The 20,243-nt window shown below is 44.3% G+C and overlaps 1 protein-coding gene across 7 annotated transcripts in view; it reads right to left on the reverse strand.

Moving 5' to 3' along the window:
- The window catches only part of diaph1 (diaphanous related formin 1), a 345,460-nt gene extending 333,491 nt beyond the window's left edge, over positions 1-11,969 (reverse strand). For all 7 annotated transcript variants that reach the window (XR_004413473.1, XM_033029846.1, XM_033029845.1 and 4 more), the window contains exon 1: positions 11,488-11,969. Coding sequence is in view for 6 of the 7 variants with exons in the window: in XM_033029846.1 (XP_032885737.1) it covers positions 11,488-11,589 (102 nt within the window). In the remaining variant the exon portion in view is untranslated. The remainder of the gene's footprint in view (positions 1-11,487) is intronic.
- Positions 11,970-20,243: the final 8,274 nt, after the last annotated feature.

The raw sequence follows: 20,243 nt of genomic DNA on the forward strand, positions 1-20,243 counted from the left end.
GCATGCAGCCACCTACAGCACAATTTCATAAGTTTAAAGGGTAGGGTAATCCTGAAATCGAGAGGTAGAATGAAAATATTGAAAGCAGGCTGCAATTATACTTTAGCATCCATTGGAATGACAAATTGAGGGTTGTGGGGAACTGGCAAAGAGAGTTGAGGCCAGCATAGATCCCCCGTGATCATATTGAATGGCATGACAGGTTTGAGAGGCATGGTGGCCTACTTTTTCCCCAACATTCTTGTGTTCTTCACATGGAAACACAAATTGCATATTTCATTACCATGTATTTATCTCTATTGATATAAACGAGCATAAGTAACATTCACAAATGTATACAATCTATGTGCTAAAGTACACTTGCCACCAACAAATGTTGGCATTCTGCAAACATTCTTGACAAACGTGCACTTCAAAGTCTACGACAAACACTAATCCTATTAGTTAACAAATTCACTGAATTATTTCTTAATAATGAATTGAATATAATTTCTCTCGGACCTTAATTGTCTAAGTTTTCTAAAGTAAAATTGTGTCTCTAATTAATGATTAATACTTTACAATCAGATTTCAACAAAACAAAACACACATAAGTAGGAAAATTAACAGGTTTAATCCCTTAATCCTTTATAGTCTGAAGGCTAATAGAATAAAGTGTAACAATATCCTACCAACTTCCGATCACAAAGATGTTATTCAGCAGTACGTGCTAAAAACAATCAACAGGTCAGGCAGTATCTGAGATAATGCTCCTGGTCGATGACTTGTCAGAATCAAGGTTATTATGGACAAATAGCTTAAAAGGATGAATGTATGGATGACAATTATTAAAGAGCTGGGAAAAGGAAAATGCTTGCCCAGGAAATTATCAAGTAGAGCCAATGACAAAAATAGTGCATCTTCCAGCATTTTGCAATCTCCGAAAATTCCTTGTGCTTTGCTAATTTGCCTCACCATATTTCCTTTCACCCGACCTGTTTTCTAAACATATTTGCTTTTCAGCATTTTATTTTAAGAATATTCTAGTCTTCATCATTGGCAGTGCTCGAATTTAGCGGTTGCCCGGGTGCCAATGACCGCCCAAAGTGCCGCCGGGCAACCAAAATGCTGAGTCATTTTGCCCGGCTTGGCACTGCAGATACTGGTTTATACTGAAGATAGACACAAAAAACTGCAGTAACTCAGCAGGTCAGGCAGCTTCTCTGGAGAAAAGGAACGTGACGTTTCATGTCAGTGGCGGTAACAAGCTGCAGTGCGGGGCAAAGATACTAGGTGCGGCATGACGGAGGGTCGGATCGAATGGCGTGCCCCGCACAGCAGCAGCGGGTCCTCCTCCTCCCGCACCCCGCCCGCCCTGATGGCGGTCGCTATTTGCCACTCCACCATATCTGCTTTCAAAACAAACCCTCCCGCACGCCGAGGCTGGGAGGGAGGAAGGAAGGGGGAGGCCTCCTTCCGCCGTCTGAAACAGCTGCACCGCTCGGCCCCGCACCTTCCTGTTGGTTGGCAGAGGAGGGGAGGCAGTAGCGAGGAGATCCCAACTGCCTCCCCCTTTGGCGGCGGCACTTGGCGATGGACAGGGACGGCCAAGGCAGCGGGGCGATAATGCCGCCCTGTCCGATGAGCGCTGACCTTCCTCCCCCCCTCTCTCTTTCTCTATCTTGTACGCCTCCCTCCACCCCCCTTATCCTGAGACCCCTCCTCTCCATCCCGCACTGATCCCCATTTCCGCCTCTATTCAGTCCTCACTGACATCCCCTGTGCTCCCCTCCCCATCTACCCCCCCCCCCAATCTATTCATCCTGCGCTGATCACCCTATCCACCTCGCATTGATTCTCCTGCCACTCCCCATCCATCCTACACTGGTCCACCCATTCATCCTGTAGTGAACCCCCCATTCATCATGTTGTGATCCCACCATTCATCCTGTAGCGATTCCCCCCATTCATCCTGTACTGATCCTCCCATTCATTCTGTACTGATCCCCCCCCCCCCCCGCCCATCCAGTACTGATCCCCCCCATTCAAGTCCTCTGACATCCCCCGCGCGCTCACCTCATACTTTTACCTACTCCAACACGCACTAATTCCCCAGCCTCAATCCATCCATTCTGCACAGATTGCCTTCTCAAACACCTCCTCCCCCCCCCCCCCCCCCAAATTTATCCATCCCGCACTGATTCACACCCCCCCCCCCCCCCCACCCCCCACCCTACTCCGCTGGAAATGACTTCAGAGCGAACATTGACTATGTTTGATGACGGAATGCAATCAAATGTGTTTTCATTCCCAATGTTATTTGTTTTAATTAAGTTGTGAACTTGTGAAACATTAAAATCGCAGTGTTCGATTGTCATTGCTATCGTTGGCATGTTATTACAGAATTCATTTAAAAATCAATGCTCTTAATATGGAGTATCAGTACTGTAGTTATTTAATGAGCAACATTCACAACTATACGTTGGATTTATCCAGATTTTACTTCTACAGTCAGTCATATACATCACAAATTTGGTCAGGAAATAGTTCAGTTGAAATTTTAACGTTAATTCTGAAGTGGGAATGATGGAAACAGCATTTATCAATAATTTTTTTTTAAATCTGGTGAGTACAAACTGGGTATCTTCATTGCTTTTCACAGCACATACATCTAATCTGATTGTCCGGTAATGTGGCGTTTTGACATCTTTAAGCATATTACCAAAAGAACATTTGCTGCAGTTATGTCCTTTAGCCATCTCTTGTCAGTTAGTGTAATGTTTAACCTGTCAGATGGGTATAGTCGGTTTTAACAGCTATTATCATAAAATGCCTTTAGAAATTTCCTTGCAACCTGTATATTTTGTTGTGGATAAATTATGTGGGAAGCGAGAGTGTTTCTGTACCAATAGCAATAACGACCCATGCTATGGCCATGTCATGATAATTTTCGGTCCTTCACAGAAAACATGCTTGCATCAATCTGTAGTGTGCATGGTTAAGCATATATGTTACCATGGTCCAGGATTTATTGACACAGGTTGATCATACGCTGAATAATCCAACCACATTTTTGTTTGGAAGTGGAAAGAAATAATAGAAATTGCATTAATTGCAATGTGTAAAAAGAGATTAGATACTGTATTATAATTTTGCTGCATGTCATTGTAGTATATATCATGTCTTGATTGGTGAATGTGTTTAGTTTGTGACTTTATTTCAAGCAGAAATAATATGTGAATGCTTCATTGAGCATAATTCCGACTGGTAACTACGCACTTCGTCCGAGCACACTATTGCACGCGTTATGCAAGCCGTCTTAAATGACCACCTAAACTGTCATTTGGCAACCTAAAAAGCTGCCGAGGTTGCCCGGCTGGCGACAGGGAAAAAAAGTTAAGTGAGAGCCCTGAATGGGAATATATTATGATATATAAAACAAAGTTATATTGACACGTAAATAGGCCAGACAGATGGAGACTGTAGAGGAACTGCAGATGCTGGTTTACAAAAAAACGACACAAAGTACTGAAGCAACTCAGCAGATTAGGCAGCATCTCTGGAGAACAAGGAGAGACATTTGAATTGGGACCTTTCTTCCTAGTGTTTCTATCCTGTACAACTCTGACTTCAGAATTTAAATTTTCCAACATAGCTTTGCTTTCCACCCAGTTCTTGGTCATTCGCTGTTTGCTTCAATTCAACTTTTGAGAAAAAGACACAAATTGCAGTTATAACTCATTTGTCTCTGAATCAACATGATTTCAGGATTGCAATCAGTGAATCGAGGATGAAAATCTAGAATGATGCTCCACTGAGAGACTGAATAAGTATTATTTCTCAGATAAGTCCATTTTGCCCTGTCAAGTGGATACATAGGTTTGTCAGGCACTATTTCAATAAACATCAGGGAAGTTATCCAGACTATTCTGGCCAATATTTCTCCCTCAATCCTCACCACAACCTAGTTGCATATCACTAAGTTATGTGTGGGAGTGTGTTGCATTTCCTCCATTCCACATTCTGAACTACAAAGCATCACTGGATAACAGGCCAGGAACATGAATCATGTCTACAAACCCAAAACTTTACTACTTCCTGGATGTTACGCTCCTGTAACTTGCCATAGTCTGTGGCCATTTAGTCTTATGTGGACACAAAAAGCTGGAGTAACTCAGTAGGACAGGCAGCATCTCTGGAGAGAAGGAATGGGTGACGTTTCGGGTTGAGACCCTTCTTCTGACATCCATTTCCACAACCCCACCAATGCCAACTAAGCCTTCCACTCCAGATCAATGGAAGGCTCTCCCTATACCATTCCACGTTAAAATTATTTAAAATTGTAATTAATCTATTAGACAAGTATGTAAACATACAAGGAATTTGATTTGCCAACAGTCATACAAAAAGCAACAAGATACATAACCACATTAAAATTATAAATAGACCTTAAACAGCCACAACGGTGTGTGAGAGTCCCCAGGGAACACAGCATAAGCGGAGACCCTTCAGTTCAATGACCGTGCCACACACACACTTCTTCACTGTGATATGACCAGAGTTGTACCAACATCAATAAATAACATTTTATTCACCATTCGCATCTTATATATTCTTTACCACAGGATCACCTTTGACCATCTTTGTTCTGATGTATCTCGGAATTGAAGGAACTGCACAAATGAAGGCACCAGATACTGCAGAATCTTGAGCAAAACAGGGAGAAGTGGAAACGGACCCTTCTTATGTATTGTTCTGAAGAAGGGTCCTGACCTGAAACGTCACCTGTCCATTCCCTCCCCAGATGCTGCCTGATCCGCTGGTTTCCTTCAGTACTGTGCTTTGTACTAATGGAGCTACTGTTTTTGTATTTAGTTTATTTGCTCTAAGTTTCATCCATTCATGCGAGCTCATTCCATACCTCTCTAAAGCCTCCTACCTCTCTCCCATCTACACCACCCCAAACTCATCTGTTCAATGTCTACATTGGCTGTTTTGTAGCAACAATATTTGTTGGAAAGATTTTGTACTAAATTTAAATTTTAGATACAATTTCTGCACCTGCAGTTTGCGTTAAAATATTTATATTTGGACTACAGGAAGCTGAAAAGCAGAACAGTTGGATTGCAGATCTGATTGGCAGACAAAGAAGTAATGTGCCACAATCATAGTTCATGTATCAGAGAGTGGAATGCTTGAATGAAGTAATTCAAACAGAGAACAGGAGGAGATGGATACAGAAGGAGGTGCAAAATATTCAAGGATTCAGGAGAGCAAAGAAAGTTGAGAGTTCTGAGTTTGCAGAGTTATCAGTATCAAGGTCGGTATTTCAGAAAAGGAATGTATTTTCAAAAGGAGGAAGAAACTGCCTGAGGTTACGAATCTTTTACAGCATAGCTGTAAAGAAAATGCAACAGGTAGTGCCAAAGTGTGGCATATTCCAGCATTCCGCAAGCTTCACATACAACAATGTTGAAAACCCAGTTTGCCTGGTGACTATTTTATCCAGTGCAACATTAATACCAGCAATGTCTTTCAAAAACAGCCTGTATTATCCAGAATCAAGTATTCCCTAATTGCTAGTTTTCCCATGAGCAGAATTTGTTATAGCTGATTCATCTCAAGGGTCAATCTTAATTCTCATTACCACGGTTGATCTGAAATAAAGGGAAGACACAGAAACTGTGGATGCTGGAATCTTGCATGTAACGCAAAGTGCTGGAATAATTCAGTGGCCTGGCCCTACTTCATCTGAATTGAAATTGTCTTTTCCCCCTTTGAGAAATAGGTTATTTTACTTTAAATATACTTGATTAATGCAAACACTGCAGGACCCATATGTGATCAATATATATATATAATTCCAGATCTAATTGAAATCAGGATCAAAGGAAGTACAGTAATGAATGAGATAATGGATTTGATATGCCATTTTATTGCAGACCTCATTGCAAGAAGCTTATTTATTCTGTGCAGTTTTAATAGATTCTTGAGGATATCCTTGAGAATTTGCACACTAAAGTAACAGTAAAACATCTACAGACAGGTACATGCTTAGGATAGGTTTAGAAGGCTATGGCCCAAACGCAGGCAATTAGGACGTGTAGATGGAGCATGTTGGTCGGCATGGGCAAGTTGGGCCAAAGAGCCTGTTTTCACACCCTATGACAAACTAAATCATTACTTCAGTTCAGTATAACTTACTTTGCACAAGGTGCAACCCTTGCAAGGGTACAATCTTCCAACAACTAGTGACAACAGAAACAAAGAGAAATGCAGCAAAAGTGAAATGCAAAATAAAATTCAAATGGATATGCAGGGAGTGGTGGGGTATTACTGCTAGAGTCAGTTGTTAAAGATGGGATAGCAGCACATTTGGAAAGTGGTGAAATCATTGGACAAAGTCAGCAAGGATTTACAAAAGGTAAATCATGTCTGACGAATCTTATAGAATTCTTCGAGGATGTAACTAGTAGCGTGGATAGGGGAGAACCAGTGGATGTGGTGTATCTGGACTTCCAGAAGATCTTTCGACAAGGTCCCACATAAGAGATTTGTTTACAAACTTAAAGCACACGGCATTGGGGGTTCAATATTGATGTGGATAGAGAACTGGCTGGCAAACAGGAAGCAAAGAGTAGGAGTAAACGGGTCCTTTTCACAATGGCAGGCAGTGACTAGTGGGGTACCGCAAGGCTCAGTGCTGGGACCCCAGCTATTTACAATATATATTAATGATCTGGATGAGGGAATTGAAGGCAATATCTCCAAGTTTGCGGATGACACTAAGCTGGGGGACAGTGTTAGCTGTGAGGAGGATGCTAGGAGACTGCAAGGTGACTTGGATAGGCTGGGTGAGTGGGCAAATGTTTGGCAGATGCAGTATAATGTGGATAAATGTGAGGTTCTCCATTTTGGTGGCAAAAACAGGAAAGCAGACTATTATCTAAATGGTGGCCGACTAGGAAAAGGGGAGATGCAGCGAGACCTGGGTGTCATGGTACACCAGTCATTGAAAGTGGGCATGCAGGTGCAGCAGGCAGTGAAGAAAGCGAATGGTATGTTAGCTTTCATAGCAAAAGGATTTGAGTATAGGAGCAGGGAGGTTCTACTGCAGTTGTACAGGGTCTTGGTGAGACCACACCTGGAGTATTGCGTACAGTTTTGGTCTCCAAATCTGAGGAAGGACATTATTGCCATAGAGGGAGTGCAGAGAAGGTTCACCAGACTGATTCCTGGGATGTCAGGACTGTCTTATGAAGAAAGACTGGACAGACTTGGTTTATACTCTCTAGAATTTAGGAGATTGAGAGGGGATCTTATAGAAACTTACAAAATTCTTAAGGGGTTGGACAGGCTAGATGCAGGAAGATTGCTCCCGATGTTGGGGAAGTCCAGGACAAGGGGTCACAGCTTAAGGATAAGGGGGAAATCCTTTAAAACCGAGATGAGAAGAACTTTTTTCACACAGAGAGTGGTGAATCTCTGGAACTCCCTGCCACAGAGGGTAGTCGAGGCCAGTTCATTGGCTATATTTAAGAGGGAGTTAGATGTGGCCCTTGTGGCTAAGGGGATCAGAGGGTATGGAGAGAAGGCAGGTACGGGATACTGAGTTGGATGATCAGCCATGATCATATTGAATGGCGGTGCAGGCTCGAAGGGCCGAATGGCCTACTCCTGCACCTAATTTCTATGTTTCTATGTTTCTATTAGTCATGTGCAGGCAGAGGAGTTTAGTTTAACTTGGCAATGTGTTCAGCACAGACATTGTGGGCCTGTTGCTGCTGTACTGTTTTGTGTTCGAAAGGTTACAAGCAAGCCTTCACCTGGAACCCCAATCAGTTTCCACTCTCCACATTTCACCTAACCTGCCTGGTGCTTCTTCCACTGTTTGGTGCTTTTATTTTACTTTGTTCTCCTATGAACCAAACACTTGGTTGGAGTTGCAACCTGAATGTGCAAAGGTAAACTCAGTGTTGATTAAAAAAAACCAATGCTGCCGCTTGCAGTGGAAAGCCAACAAACTCCTCAGGCAAACTCCTCTTACAAAGGAAGTTGGACCTGAGACATTAACTGTTTCGCTTCACAAAGATGCTGCCGGAACTGCTGAGCATTTCCAGAACTTTTAAAGATTTTGTTTCCAACATCTTTGTTTATTTGTAAATTTCACTCAAACGTTTTACAAAACAAACTGAATGGCTGTTTGATAAAGATTTATTACGCAAACCTCTTGAAAAACAGGTTATGATCAAAATAACCAGCTGAGAATCACTACAATCAGAATCAGCATTTTGTCAATCTGTCCCAAGACTTGTGAAGAGGTAATTATTTTCACTCCCCTTCAGCCCTGAACATATATTTTCAACATACATATCTGATCAACTATTGAGAGTTAGAACTGAACCAGTTTTGACATGTTTCTAGGTAATACATTCCAGATTATACCAAGCTGCTCGGTGTACCAAAAAAAAGTGATTGAAATAGTAAAAATGCTTCAGGTACTCTTACTTCTTTTGCAGATTATTTTCAAATGAATCATAAAAAGTTACACATTCCATTCATAAATGTCTGTGCTAGCCAAACAAGAGCTGGTCAGTTCAATTCCACTCCATATTTTATGAACTGCAATCTTGTATTGTGTCTTGAGGGGCTCATTTGCGTGCAATAAGTATTTTGGCCTTTCCCACCTATTCAACTGGCAAGTTTCAGCCCCTGAATGCCCACCAGATAAGATCACCATTAAAGAAGAAATATCTCAGCTCATTCTTAAATGCCCCGTAACCCGAATCTGCTGTTCATGATATCCCACAGGGAAACACCCATTTGTACATTCAGACGGTCTAGCCTGACAAGAATTTTAGAGGCTGCCACTGGATTCCCTCTCATTCATTTAAATGCAAATGCTAACAAACCAAGACAATTTATTCTCACCTCATAGAATAATTCTGCCATCTATTAAATCAGTCCTGTTAATACTTTGCTATACTTTCTCTTTGTAAGAAAAATAGACAGAGGCTGCACACAGTACTCCATGTATGATCCCACCAAAGCTCTGCAATGTGCGGCCCTGTGGCACAGCAAGTGGAGCTGCTGCTTCACAGCACCAAACAGCCGGGTTCGCTACTGTCCTCGGGTGCTGTTTTTGTAGAGTTTCCACCTTCTCCCTGCACCCATGTGGGTTTCCTCTGGGTGCTCCGGGTTTCCTCGCATGTCCCAAAGACGTGCGGGTTTGTGGAATAAATGGCCTCCATAAATTGCCCCTAATGTGTAGGAAATGGATGAGACAGTGGGATAACAGAACTAGTGTGAATGGGTGATCGATAGTCATCGCGGAATCGGTGGACCAAAGGGTCTGTTTCCATGTTGTATCTTTAAACTAAACTAATTGTAGTTAGCCATCCATTCTTCTGCAGTCAAGCACCCCTGCTACTTCCAGTAATTGCCCATAGAATGTAGCCTGCTTGTAAACTATATTCTACCAAAATTTAGAAGCAAATTTTATGCAAAATGCAAAGGGGTATCAAAATTGTGTTCTGCCAGTTAGACAAAGCACATGTGGAATTTCCATTGATAACAGTCATCTGTCATCGGAGATGCTGGCAATAATCAACTTCAGGAAACATCTGTAGCGGGCTGAAGAGAGTTGGTAGTTGGGGTTAATGCGCCATCAGAGCAAATCCACAACAAAGCATTCACATCCTTTTGCTGCTGTATTATTTTGCAATATTGCTTCAATTTGGCACAGATAATGGAGCTGCTGCCTTACAGCTCAGTGACCCGGGTTCAATCCTGAATTCCAGTGCTGTCTGTGTAGAACTTGCCCATTCTGCCTGTGACTGTACGGGTTTTCTAGTTACTCCAGTTTCATAAAACACAGAACAGTACAGCATTAGAATAGGCCCTTCAGCCCAAAATATCTGTGACAAACATAATGTCATCTCTTATCGACCTGCACATACCCCTCATCCTTCCATTCTTTACATATCCATATGCCTCTCCTAAAGCTTTTTAAATGCCACTAACATATCTGCTTCAACCACCACCCCCTGCTGCACATTACAGGCATTCGGCCCTCTCTGGGTAAAAGATTTGCCCCGCACAACTCCTTTAAACTTTGCCCATCTCACATTAAAACTATGCCCACTAATATTTGATTTTTCTATCCAGGGATATAGGTTGACTGACTACCCTATCCATACCTTTCATAATTGTATATACTTCTGTCATGAAGTTCTATCAGCCCAAATCTTAGAGATGCAGATTTGTAAACTAAAATGTAAGTTGCTCTTAGTGTGTTAGTGAGGGTAGTTGATGGGAACATAGGGAAAAAGTGAGAATTGTGATTGTTCCGTGAGCTAGTGTGGACTTATACTGAATTGGCCTCCTTCTAGTATTAAGGAAACAAGCTAATATGACACACAATAAAGCCGCACAATGATCCTCAATTATAATGATAAAAATACTCACGTTAAAAGATATTACTACATTGCAAAGGAATTAACAAACATAGGAACAAAGTGCTGGAGTAACTCAGTGGGTCAGGCAGCATCTCTGGAGAAAAACGATTTGGAGATAATGTATCGTATCGTATGTCCATGGGTTCTGCACGGGTGCAGGAGTTAGCCGCGATGAGTTGTCGATGTAGCCCCCAGCACTTTGTGTTTACCTTTTGGTATAAACCAGCATCTGCAGTTCTTTGTTTCTATGCCATGGAAGTAACAACTTGTTATACTCCCACCTTAGTGTCATATCTCTATCTCAAGAGGTCACATTACAAAACAGCTGTCTAACATGCTTTATTCAAAACCTCTGTAACCTCTTTCTGGTATAATCTATGTATGTTGTTCATGTCTAATGGTGTTCATGTTACTGGATGGCTCTAATCCAACAGCAATATTAGAAAATTTGAAGCAGAAGTGTTTTAAATAAACAGGAAACCAAAGTTTCCTGATGTTTAAATTAGAAAATAAAACAATGTTTGTTAACCTGAAAACAATAAAGTGATCTACAGCAAAATAAAAACAATGTAATTTACATGCTTGGCTCAGTTTACAAACTTCGGATACTGCAGACCCCTGTACCAGTCCTAAGGGTGATTAACGATATTTGGCTAAGTTTACTAACTGTGGCTTGAATCATGACAGGAGATGAAAGGTCTTGAGCAACGTGTTAAAAAAATTGCAGTACACTTAGCTCCACTGCACAAAAGTGTTGAAAGCAGAAAACAAACCAACATTTCTTCAACAAGGAAGTACCACACACAGTTAGTTGTGTTCCACTTTGCTAACAGTAAGAATATATATCGTTAAATCTAGGGCACAGTAGCACTCCGTCATTAATCAACAAAATTTCCTTGACTTTGGTGTGAACAACTGAGTGAGAGAAGTTCATTTCAGAGTAAGTCTCTTCAATAAGAGTCCATGACAGGTTGATAAGGATTGGGGTGGCTTTCTCTCTCTCTCTACCTTTTACTCCTCCTTCTTAATAGAAAAAAAGTTAAAGACTCACAAACTTGGTTTTCTTCTCTCCTTCGTCCAGGCTCTTCTTTGCCTTGCCGGACTTCTCCTTGCTCCGGGAAGAACCCGAAGCCTCATTCCTCTGCCCCTCCATGACTTTGTATTTGAAATCTCCTTTATGTTTTTATACCCAGGATTTGTTTCTGTTCTCTCTTTCTCTTACGGTGAACTGTACGTGCCCTGCATGCGAGTAGCTGCTCTTCCGATAGGGTCGGTGCCCACAGGCCGGGGCCTAGGCGCGGGCTCGCGGCAGCAATCCTTACGCGAGCCCGCCGGTGGCTCTAGGCTGGGGATGACTTGTGACAAGATAACACAAATCTATACGTAAAACTCCTTGCCACTCCTCAAGATAATGACTTTCCTACGTCTTCCGAGGAGAACCGGCAGAACGTGCAGGCAGCCGGCGTGTGGATGAAACGTCCCATCTAGCGACAGGCTCGGAAGATCTGAAACCGCCAAGCGCTGCCCGCCCGCGGCGTGATTGACAGGGGGCGGGGCCGCAGGTATGGAGGGGCGGGGCCGTTAGGTGAGGAGGGGGTGGGGCCGGGATTGCCCATTCATGAAGGGCGAGGGGCGGGGCGCAGGTATGACTGATAAGGCGGTGTCACGTGTGGCCGCGAGGGCGGCACGCTATAAGAACTTTGGGCGGCACGGAGCCTTCAGCAAGGAGGCGGGGCCACCGGTCACTGAGGGGTCAGCTGGGGCAGCCAGACGGCACCAAAGATCCAATAGCGATCTTTGGGCGGCACGGAGTCAGAGGCAGGGGGCGGGCATCAGGTGAGGAGGGGCGGGGCATCAGGTGAGGAGGGGCGGGGCCTGAGCCGCCTATTCAGGAAGGGCGAGGAAGAAAGGGGCGGGGCACCTGTGTCACCAAGGGGGCGGGGCCACCAAGGGGGTGTGGTCACGTGCGGCTGCGTGGGCGGCGGGGAGCAGTTGGGTCGGGAAGCGGACACTAAATGCCGAGGTAACTCAGCGGGACAGGCAGCATCTCTAGAAAGAAGCAATGGGTGTCGTTTTGTGTCGAGACCCTTCTTCAGACTGAGAGTCAGGGGACATGGAGTCGAGAGCTATGGAAGGGTAAGGTGTGAAAACGACAGATCAACTTGACGATGATCAGGAAAATATAGATTGTTTATTGTTGGCTCTGGGGAAGGTGACCAGGAGGCATACAAACAGTAGAATTAATCAGGACAGTGAAACTAGTTGGAGAACTAGGATGGGGATGGACGGAGAGAGACGGAAAGCAAGGGTTACCATAAGTTAGAGACATCTAAAGTCATACCCCTGGGGTGTAAGCTGCCCAAGCGACATATGGTGCGGCAGAGGTTCACCTGCACCTCCTCCAACCTCATCTATTGCATCCGCTGCTCTAGGTGTCAGCTGCTCTACATCGGTGAGACCAAGCGTAGGCTTGGCGATCGCTTCGCCCAACACCTTCGCTCAGTTCGCAATAACCAACCTGATCTCCCGGTGGCTCAGCACTTCAACTCCCCCTCCCATTCCGAATCCAACCTTTTTGTCCTGGCCTCCTAATTGGCCAGAGTCCCACCGTAAATTGGAGGAGCAGCACCTCATATTTTGCTTGGCTAATTTACTCCCCAGCAGTATGAATATTGACTTCTCCAATTTACTGAAAAGACTGTCGGGTCCTTGGACGGAGTCAGGTGGGGAGGTATAGGGACAGGGGTTGCATCTCCCGTGGTTGCAGGGGAAAGTACCTGGGGAGGGGGTAGTTTGGGTGGGAAGAGATTAGTTGACCAGGGAGTTGCGGAGCGAACAGTCTCTGCAGAATGCGGTGGAGATGGGTAGATGCGGCTAGTGGTGGGATCCATTGGATGTTGCAATAGTGATGGAGAATTATGTGCTGTATGTGACGGCTGATGGGTTGGAAGGTGAGGACTAGGGGGTCTTGGTCCCTGTTACGACTGGGGGGAGGAAGAGCGGAGCTGCGGGATAACGAGGAGACGCTAGTGAGGGCCTCATCTATAATGGAAGAGGGGATCCCCCGTTCCCTAAAGAATGAGGACATCTCCCATGTCCTGGTATGGAATACCTCATCCTAGGTGCAGATGCGGTGTAGACGGAGGAATTGGGAGTTGGGGATGGAGTCTTTACAGGAAGAAGGGTGGGTGGTCTAGATAGCTGTGGGATTCAGTGGGTTTATAATAGATGTCAGTTGATAGTCTGTCTCCTGTGATGGAGACGGTGCGATCAAGAAATGGTAGGGAGATGCCGGAGCTGGTCCAAGTAAATTTGAGTACAGGATGGTAGTAAAGTTAATGAAGTCAGTGAGTTCTGCATGAGTGCAAGAGGTAACACTGATGCATTGATCAATGTAGCAGAAGTAGAGTTTGGGAATAGGGCCAGTGCACGCCTGCAATAGTGATTGGTCGACGTACCCTACAAAGAGCCAAGCATAGCTGGGGCCCAGGCATAGCTGGGACCCATGGATTTGGAGGAATGGAACAAATCAAAGCTGTTAAGGGTAAGGATCAGCTCTGCTAGTGCGGCGGAAAGTGTTGGTAGAGGGAAATTAGCGGGTTCTGCGGCCAAGGAAGAAACAGAGGGCTTTAAGACCTTCCTGGTGGGGGATGGAGGTGTAGAGTGACTGAACACCCATAGTAAAGATGAGGGGGGGTTACAGGTGTCACGGGGGGGGTGGGGGCGGCTGCTTGGGTGTCACTCATGGAGGGGGCTACAGGTGGGCAGCCGAGCACAGGTCCATGGTGGGAGCCGGAGATTGGTCAAGGATGCTCCTCCGGGAGAACAAAGGGGGGCCTGGCGTGTGGGGGGGGGGGGGGGGGGGGGCACTGAGAACACAGGGGGACCATTGGAGACTATAATGGTATGCAAAACAAAGAATTTCACTGTGACATGTCACATGTGACAATAAAAGTATCAATCAATCAATCAGGTGTCACTCACGTGCAGGGCAAAGTGACAAGTAGTTATTACGTTCATTCCCAACGTGTAATATTGTGGAGAAAAGAACTGCAGATGCTGGTTCCTTTTATCTTCTGAAGTAACGTTGTTAGTGTCCCAGAATAGGAGTCAATTCGGCCTATCAGTTTCATAGCAGCTGAAAGAGCTGCTGTCTCACAGTGCCAGAGACCCGGGAATAGCTAGAACTTGGAAGAGGCAAGACAAAGTGTGGCAAGTAATAGGTGGATGCAGGTGAGGGAGGGGGGTTTGAAAGGCAGATGCTTGGAACAAAGGTCAGAGATAAAAGCAGAAGGTGTGAGGCAGGTTCGAAGAGTTGCAAATTGCGAAGCCTGGGGGAGAAAAATAGCAGGAGAGGGAAGAGAGGAATATGTGAGCGTTTAGGTGGGGCACATGGGAGAAAAGGGTGGGACACAAAAAAAGGGTAAAACCGGTGGGGTGGGGGGGGGGGGGGGGGGGTTGGTTTGGTAGGGGATTTAGTAGGAGGTTACCTAAGCTTGGATAATTCAATGTTAATATCTTTGGGTTTAATTTAGAGATACAATGTGGAAACAGGACCTTTGGCCCACCATGTCCATACTGACTAGCGATCACCCGTACACACTAGTGCTATCCTACGCACCAGGAACAATTTACGGAAGCCAATTAACCTGCAAACCTGCATGTCTTTGGTGTGTGGGAGGATGCTCCTGAAGAAAACCCATGCGGTCACGGGGTGAATGTACAAACTCCGTACAGACAGCACCCATAGTCAGGATTGAACCCGGGTCTCTGGCGCTGTATGGCAGCAACTCTGCCACTGTACCACTATGCTGCACTGGGTTGTAAGCTAGCCAAGCGTAATAACAGTTGCTTTTAATTAGCTAAGGTGCCATTCATGCTGCTGTAGCCTATTTTATGCCCTTCAATCTTGGCAAAAGGTTTAGTAGATGGCAGCTAATGAACCACCAATTCAAAATCCAAAAATATCATTCAGTATTTTCCCCAATACCTCAACGTAGCTTCATCAAAAATCCCTATTGTTACTTATTCACAATTAACCTTTAACAGATCAATGACATATTTCCCTTATCAATCCACAATGTTGCTTTGTTTTAAAACAATCAATTGTGTTTTAAAACAATTGATTAAATTAAAAGAAAATCTTTAAAGGTAATTTAAAAAAATAGTACATGCTGGAAATACTCAGCAGGTCCGTAATGAGAGGTTATTTATTTTAAAACCGTTTACGTCTTTGCATGGCCATTTCCAGCATTTTCCTTTTTTTAATTTTAGATGTCCAGCATCCAGTATTTGGTTTCTGTTTAATAAATAATTACCCTGCTATCTTTTTGATCAATGTTAACATATTTTATAAACATTGAAACTAGGAAAAGAAGTGCAGGAGTAGGCCCTTCGGCCTTTCGAGCCAGCACCTTCATTCAATATGATCATGGCTGATCATCCAAAATCAGTACCCTGTTCCTGCTTTTTCCCCCACATCCCTTGATTCCGTTAGCCCTAAGAGCTAAATCTAACTCTCTCTTGAAAACATCCAGTGAATTGGCCTCCACTGCCTTCTGTGGCAGGGAATTCCACAGATTCACAACTCCCAGGGTGAAAAAGTGTTTCTTCATCTCCCTTAAATCCCTTAAGAATTTTATATGTTTCTATAAGATCCCTTCTCATCCTTTTAAATTCCAGTGAATATAAGCCTTGTTGATCCATTCTTTCATCATATGAAGTCCCGCCATCCTGGGAATTAACCTGGTGAACCTACGCTGCACTCCCTCAATACCAAGAATGTCCTTCCTCAAATTAGGAGATGAAAACTGCACACCACACACCAGGGGTGGTCTCACCAGGGCCCTGTACAACTGCAGTAGGACCTCCTTGGTCCAATACTCGAATCCTCTCGCTATGAAGGCCAACATGCCATTTGCTTTTTTCAATGCTTGCTGTTCCTGCATGCGTACTTTCAGTGACTGGTGCTTAAGGACACCCAGGTCTCGTTGCACCTTCCCTTTTCCTAATCTGACACCATTCAGATAATTGCCTTCGTGTTCTTGCCACCAAAGTGGATAACCTCACATTTATCCACATTATACTGCATCTGCAATGCCTGCCCACTCACCCAATCTATCCAAATCACGCTGCAGCCTCGTAACATCCTCCTCACAGTTCTCACTGCTTGTGTCATTGTGGGAGATGTCTAAGGCTTTGTTACTTTTAAATCTAAATGGTTAGAAAATGGTACAGGTGTTACCTATACATCGAGGGCAACCCGATGGTGCTGCGGTCAAGTTGCTGCCTTACAGCACTTGCGGCACCGGAGGACCGGGTTCGATCCCGACTACAGGTGCTGTCTGTAAGGAGTTTGCACGTCGTCCCCATGACCGCATGGGTTTTCTCCAAGGTCTTTGATTTCCTCCCACACTCCAAAGGTTTGTAGCAATGTTACAAAATTTTGAGATTTTAAAAATCAAGTCTGTAATTTATCCCATCAGATAAAGCATAAAAATAAGTTTAATTTGACACCTAATTCACTTTCATATCTCAAGTATTTAAAAAGTTATGGCCATTTTCATACTGGGAAATGAGCATCTTGTTCCCTATTGATTTTCTATGGACATAACAAAAAAGCTGTGATCGTGAACAGTCAAAAGCCCATAACTTTCTTAAAAATTAAGAGAACTGAATGAAATTTTCAGTTATCATAGATTGAAGCATTCTGAAACAAATATAAAATAATCTTACTTGGATGACCTGAAATTAAAGCATATAATTAGTTAGTTACCTAATTGTAGCTAATTTCAGACTTCAATTACTAGATCTAAACATCTATCCATTTCTTAATAAATGATTAACATTTTTAAATAGCCTAAATGTCCAAATAATATTCACAAATAATTCACAATAAAACATGATTTTTAAATCTCATTTACATTAATTTATAGGCCAAATGGAAGGAATTTAGTGTTTAATTGCTGTAAATAAATGTCCATTTAAATCAGCTTTCCAGTGGGTCCCTGTGGAACGCGCTGGTTTAGAACGTTCACATTGCGGTAGATTTGTGCCCCAAATGCCGAGAAAAATACTGCGCGATATAATGGGCCCAAATTGAGCTACTCGCAATATTAAATTTTGTATAAAAGGATCTTTAGAAGCCCTTTTGAATGTAAAAATATACAGCCTACCTTCTGCTATTTTCTTTATGAGACCCTGCGGTTGCTGACGCTCGCGGGTTTAAAGATTGATTTTTAAACTACTATAACTATTATTCAAGGCCTTTAAACCTAATAATAGCTTTTGCGACGGGGTCTTCCAGCGATTTTTCGTTAATAATTAACTAGGCTGAACATTTTCGATTGGAACAGCTTAGAGAAAATCGAGTTTTAAACCCGCCCCCTCTAAACGGCGCCAAAATCGCGCACAACCTCAGCAGCAGATCTTCAAAGACGCTTCAGGTACGCTTTGCAACATACCTAAGGTTTGTAGGTTAATTGGCTTGTTATAAGTGTAAATTGTCCCTGGTGTGTGTAGGGTAGCGTTAATGTGCAGGGATCGCTGGTCGGCGTGGACTCGGTGGGCCGAAGGGTCTGTTTCCACGCTATAACTCGAAACTAAACTAAAATATGCTCAGCTAATTGGCATGGTATAATTTTAAATTGTTTCTTGTGTGTGGATAGTGTTATTGTGCGGGGATCACTAGTAGCATGGACCAAAGTGCCTGTTTCCGCACTATCTCTAAACTAAACTAAACTAAATGATCATTCAATCGGGAAATGACTCATTTTGGAATACTGATCCGGGGCATGTCCCCAACAGCCCTCAACAACCTCTCCAGATGCGTCGCAGAAAGCATCTTATCGGGATGCATCACAGCCTGGTTTGGGAACGGCTCAGCAGTGGCACAGCAATGAAGTTGCTGCCTTACAGTGCTAGAGACTGGTTTCGATCCTGACTCTGGGTCCTGTCTGCACTGAGTAGTATGTTCTCCCCGTGCCCTGTGTGGGTTTTCTCTGGGAGCCACGGTTTCATCCCACACTCCAAAGGCGTACAGGTTTGTGCGTTAATTGGCTTGTTAAAATTGGAAATTGTCCCTAGTGCATGTAGAAGTGTGCGGGGATCGCTGGTTGGCACTGTCTCGCTGTATCTCTAAACTAAACTCACATTTATCCACATTATACTGCATCTGCCATGTATCTGCCCACTCACCCAACCTATCCAAGTCACGCTGCAGCCTCATAGCATCCTCCTCGCAGCTTACACTACCACCCAGCTTTGTGTCATCCGCAAACTTGGAGATGTTACATTTAATTCCCTTGTCTAAATCGTTACTATATACAGGTATTGTAAATAACTGGGGTCCCAGCACTGAGCCTTGCGGCACCCCACTAGTCACTGCCTGTCATTCTGATCAGGACCGGTTAATTCCTACTCTTTACTTCCTGTCTGCCCACCAGTTCTCTATCCGTGTCAATACCCTAACCCCAATACCATGTGCTCTAATTTTGCACACTAATCTCTTGTGTGGGACTTTGTCAAAGGCTTTTTGAAAGTCCAGATACACCACATCCACTGGCTCTCCCTTATCCATTCTACTTGTTACATCCTCAAAAAAATTCCAGAAAATTAGTCAAGCATGATTTACATAAATTTCTCGTCCCGACAACTGGAGTAATTTACCGTCACTCACCTGTGTTAAGCGATCCCTGATGGATTTAAATGGCATAGACGCGCACTTCCGCCCTCAAACGACCGCGGAATTCAAAAGGCTCTTACCATGTGAATTTCTCCTGACTCGCGGGACGAGAAGCGTGTGAAAACTCAGCTTTTTGCTGCATAACGGGTACGTACCTTTAATCAGCGGCATTTCCGTGTTGTGCTGAACTCTTAGAGAAAAAAAAAATCGTTCTTTTTTGAATTGCACTGGAGATGTGTTCATGCCATGTGCCATTCATCCAAACGATATCGCCAAGCATGGTCTTCCGGCAAGGCCATGCTGTGCTAAAGGCTTGGGCCATCGCACCCGTCACGACCACCTCCGTAACTTAACCCCCGATCTCCATCTAGCTCCATCTCCAGCTTATCTTTTCTTCCCTAACACTAACCCTAACCCTAACCCTAACCGTCACTTACCTCAGATCTCCAGGACTCCAGCCCCCCCCCCCCCCCCCCCCCCCACACCGGGGAACAAGGGCTGAAAAGGGCCGGGCGTGGAGAGGGACATCGGGCCACGGGTAAAGGTGACGGCTGCAACAGGCCTTTGTGTTCAGCTGGATCTGGAGCTGGAGTCTGGGAGATCGCGGGTAAGTGACGGAGATGACCGTGACGGACATAATGGATTAATAACTCCCGCAGCCGGCCTCGATGGCATGGAGGATAAGGTCCCCGGGTCTTCTCACCGGGCCCTTATGCAGCGTCTGCCTCCGTCCCCTTCTCCACTCCCCCACCCCCCCACCACCTCTCCCATTCCCAGTCCACGGGAGTGTTCCTGATCTGTTAGTTCCGTTAGTTGATCCATGGGATAATTGCCGGGACTCCTGTACATGCACATAGTTTGCAGATGATGTGAATAACCCCAGCCCTAATCCCAGCCCTAGCCCCAGCCCTAATCCCAGCCCTAGCCCCAGCCCTAACCCGAGCCCCAGCCCTAGCCCTAAGCTTAGCCCTAACCATAGTTTTAGTCATCTCCGTCATGTGACACTCCCAAACTTGATCATCCGCATCACGCTGTCATATCTGTCACTTGAGTATTTTATGCTCATAATGTGTATAATACAATTAGCATAATTATCAATTGGAATTGATAAATGAACAGTATGC

Source organism: Amblyraja radiata, chromosome 11, assembly GCF_010909765.2.
Source record: "Amblyraja radiata isolate CabotCenter1 chromosome 11, sAmbRad1.1.pri, whole genome shotgun sequence".
NCBI classification, from domain to species: Eukaryota; Metazoa; Chordata; class Chondrichthyes; order Rajiformes; family Rajidae; genus Amblyraja; species Amblyraja radiata.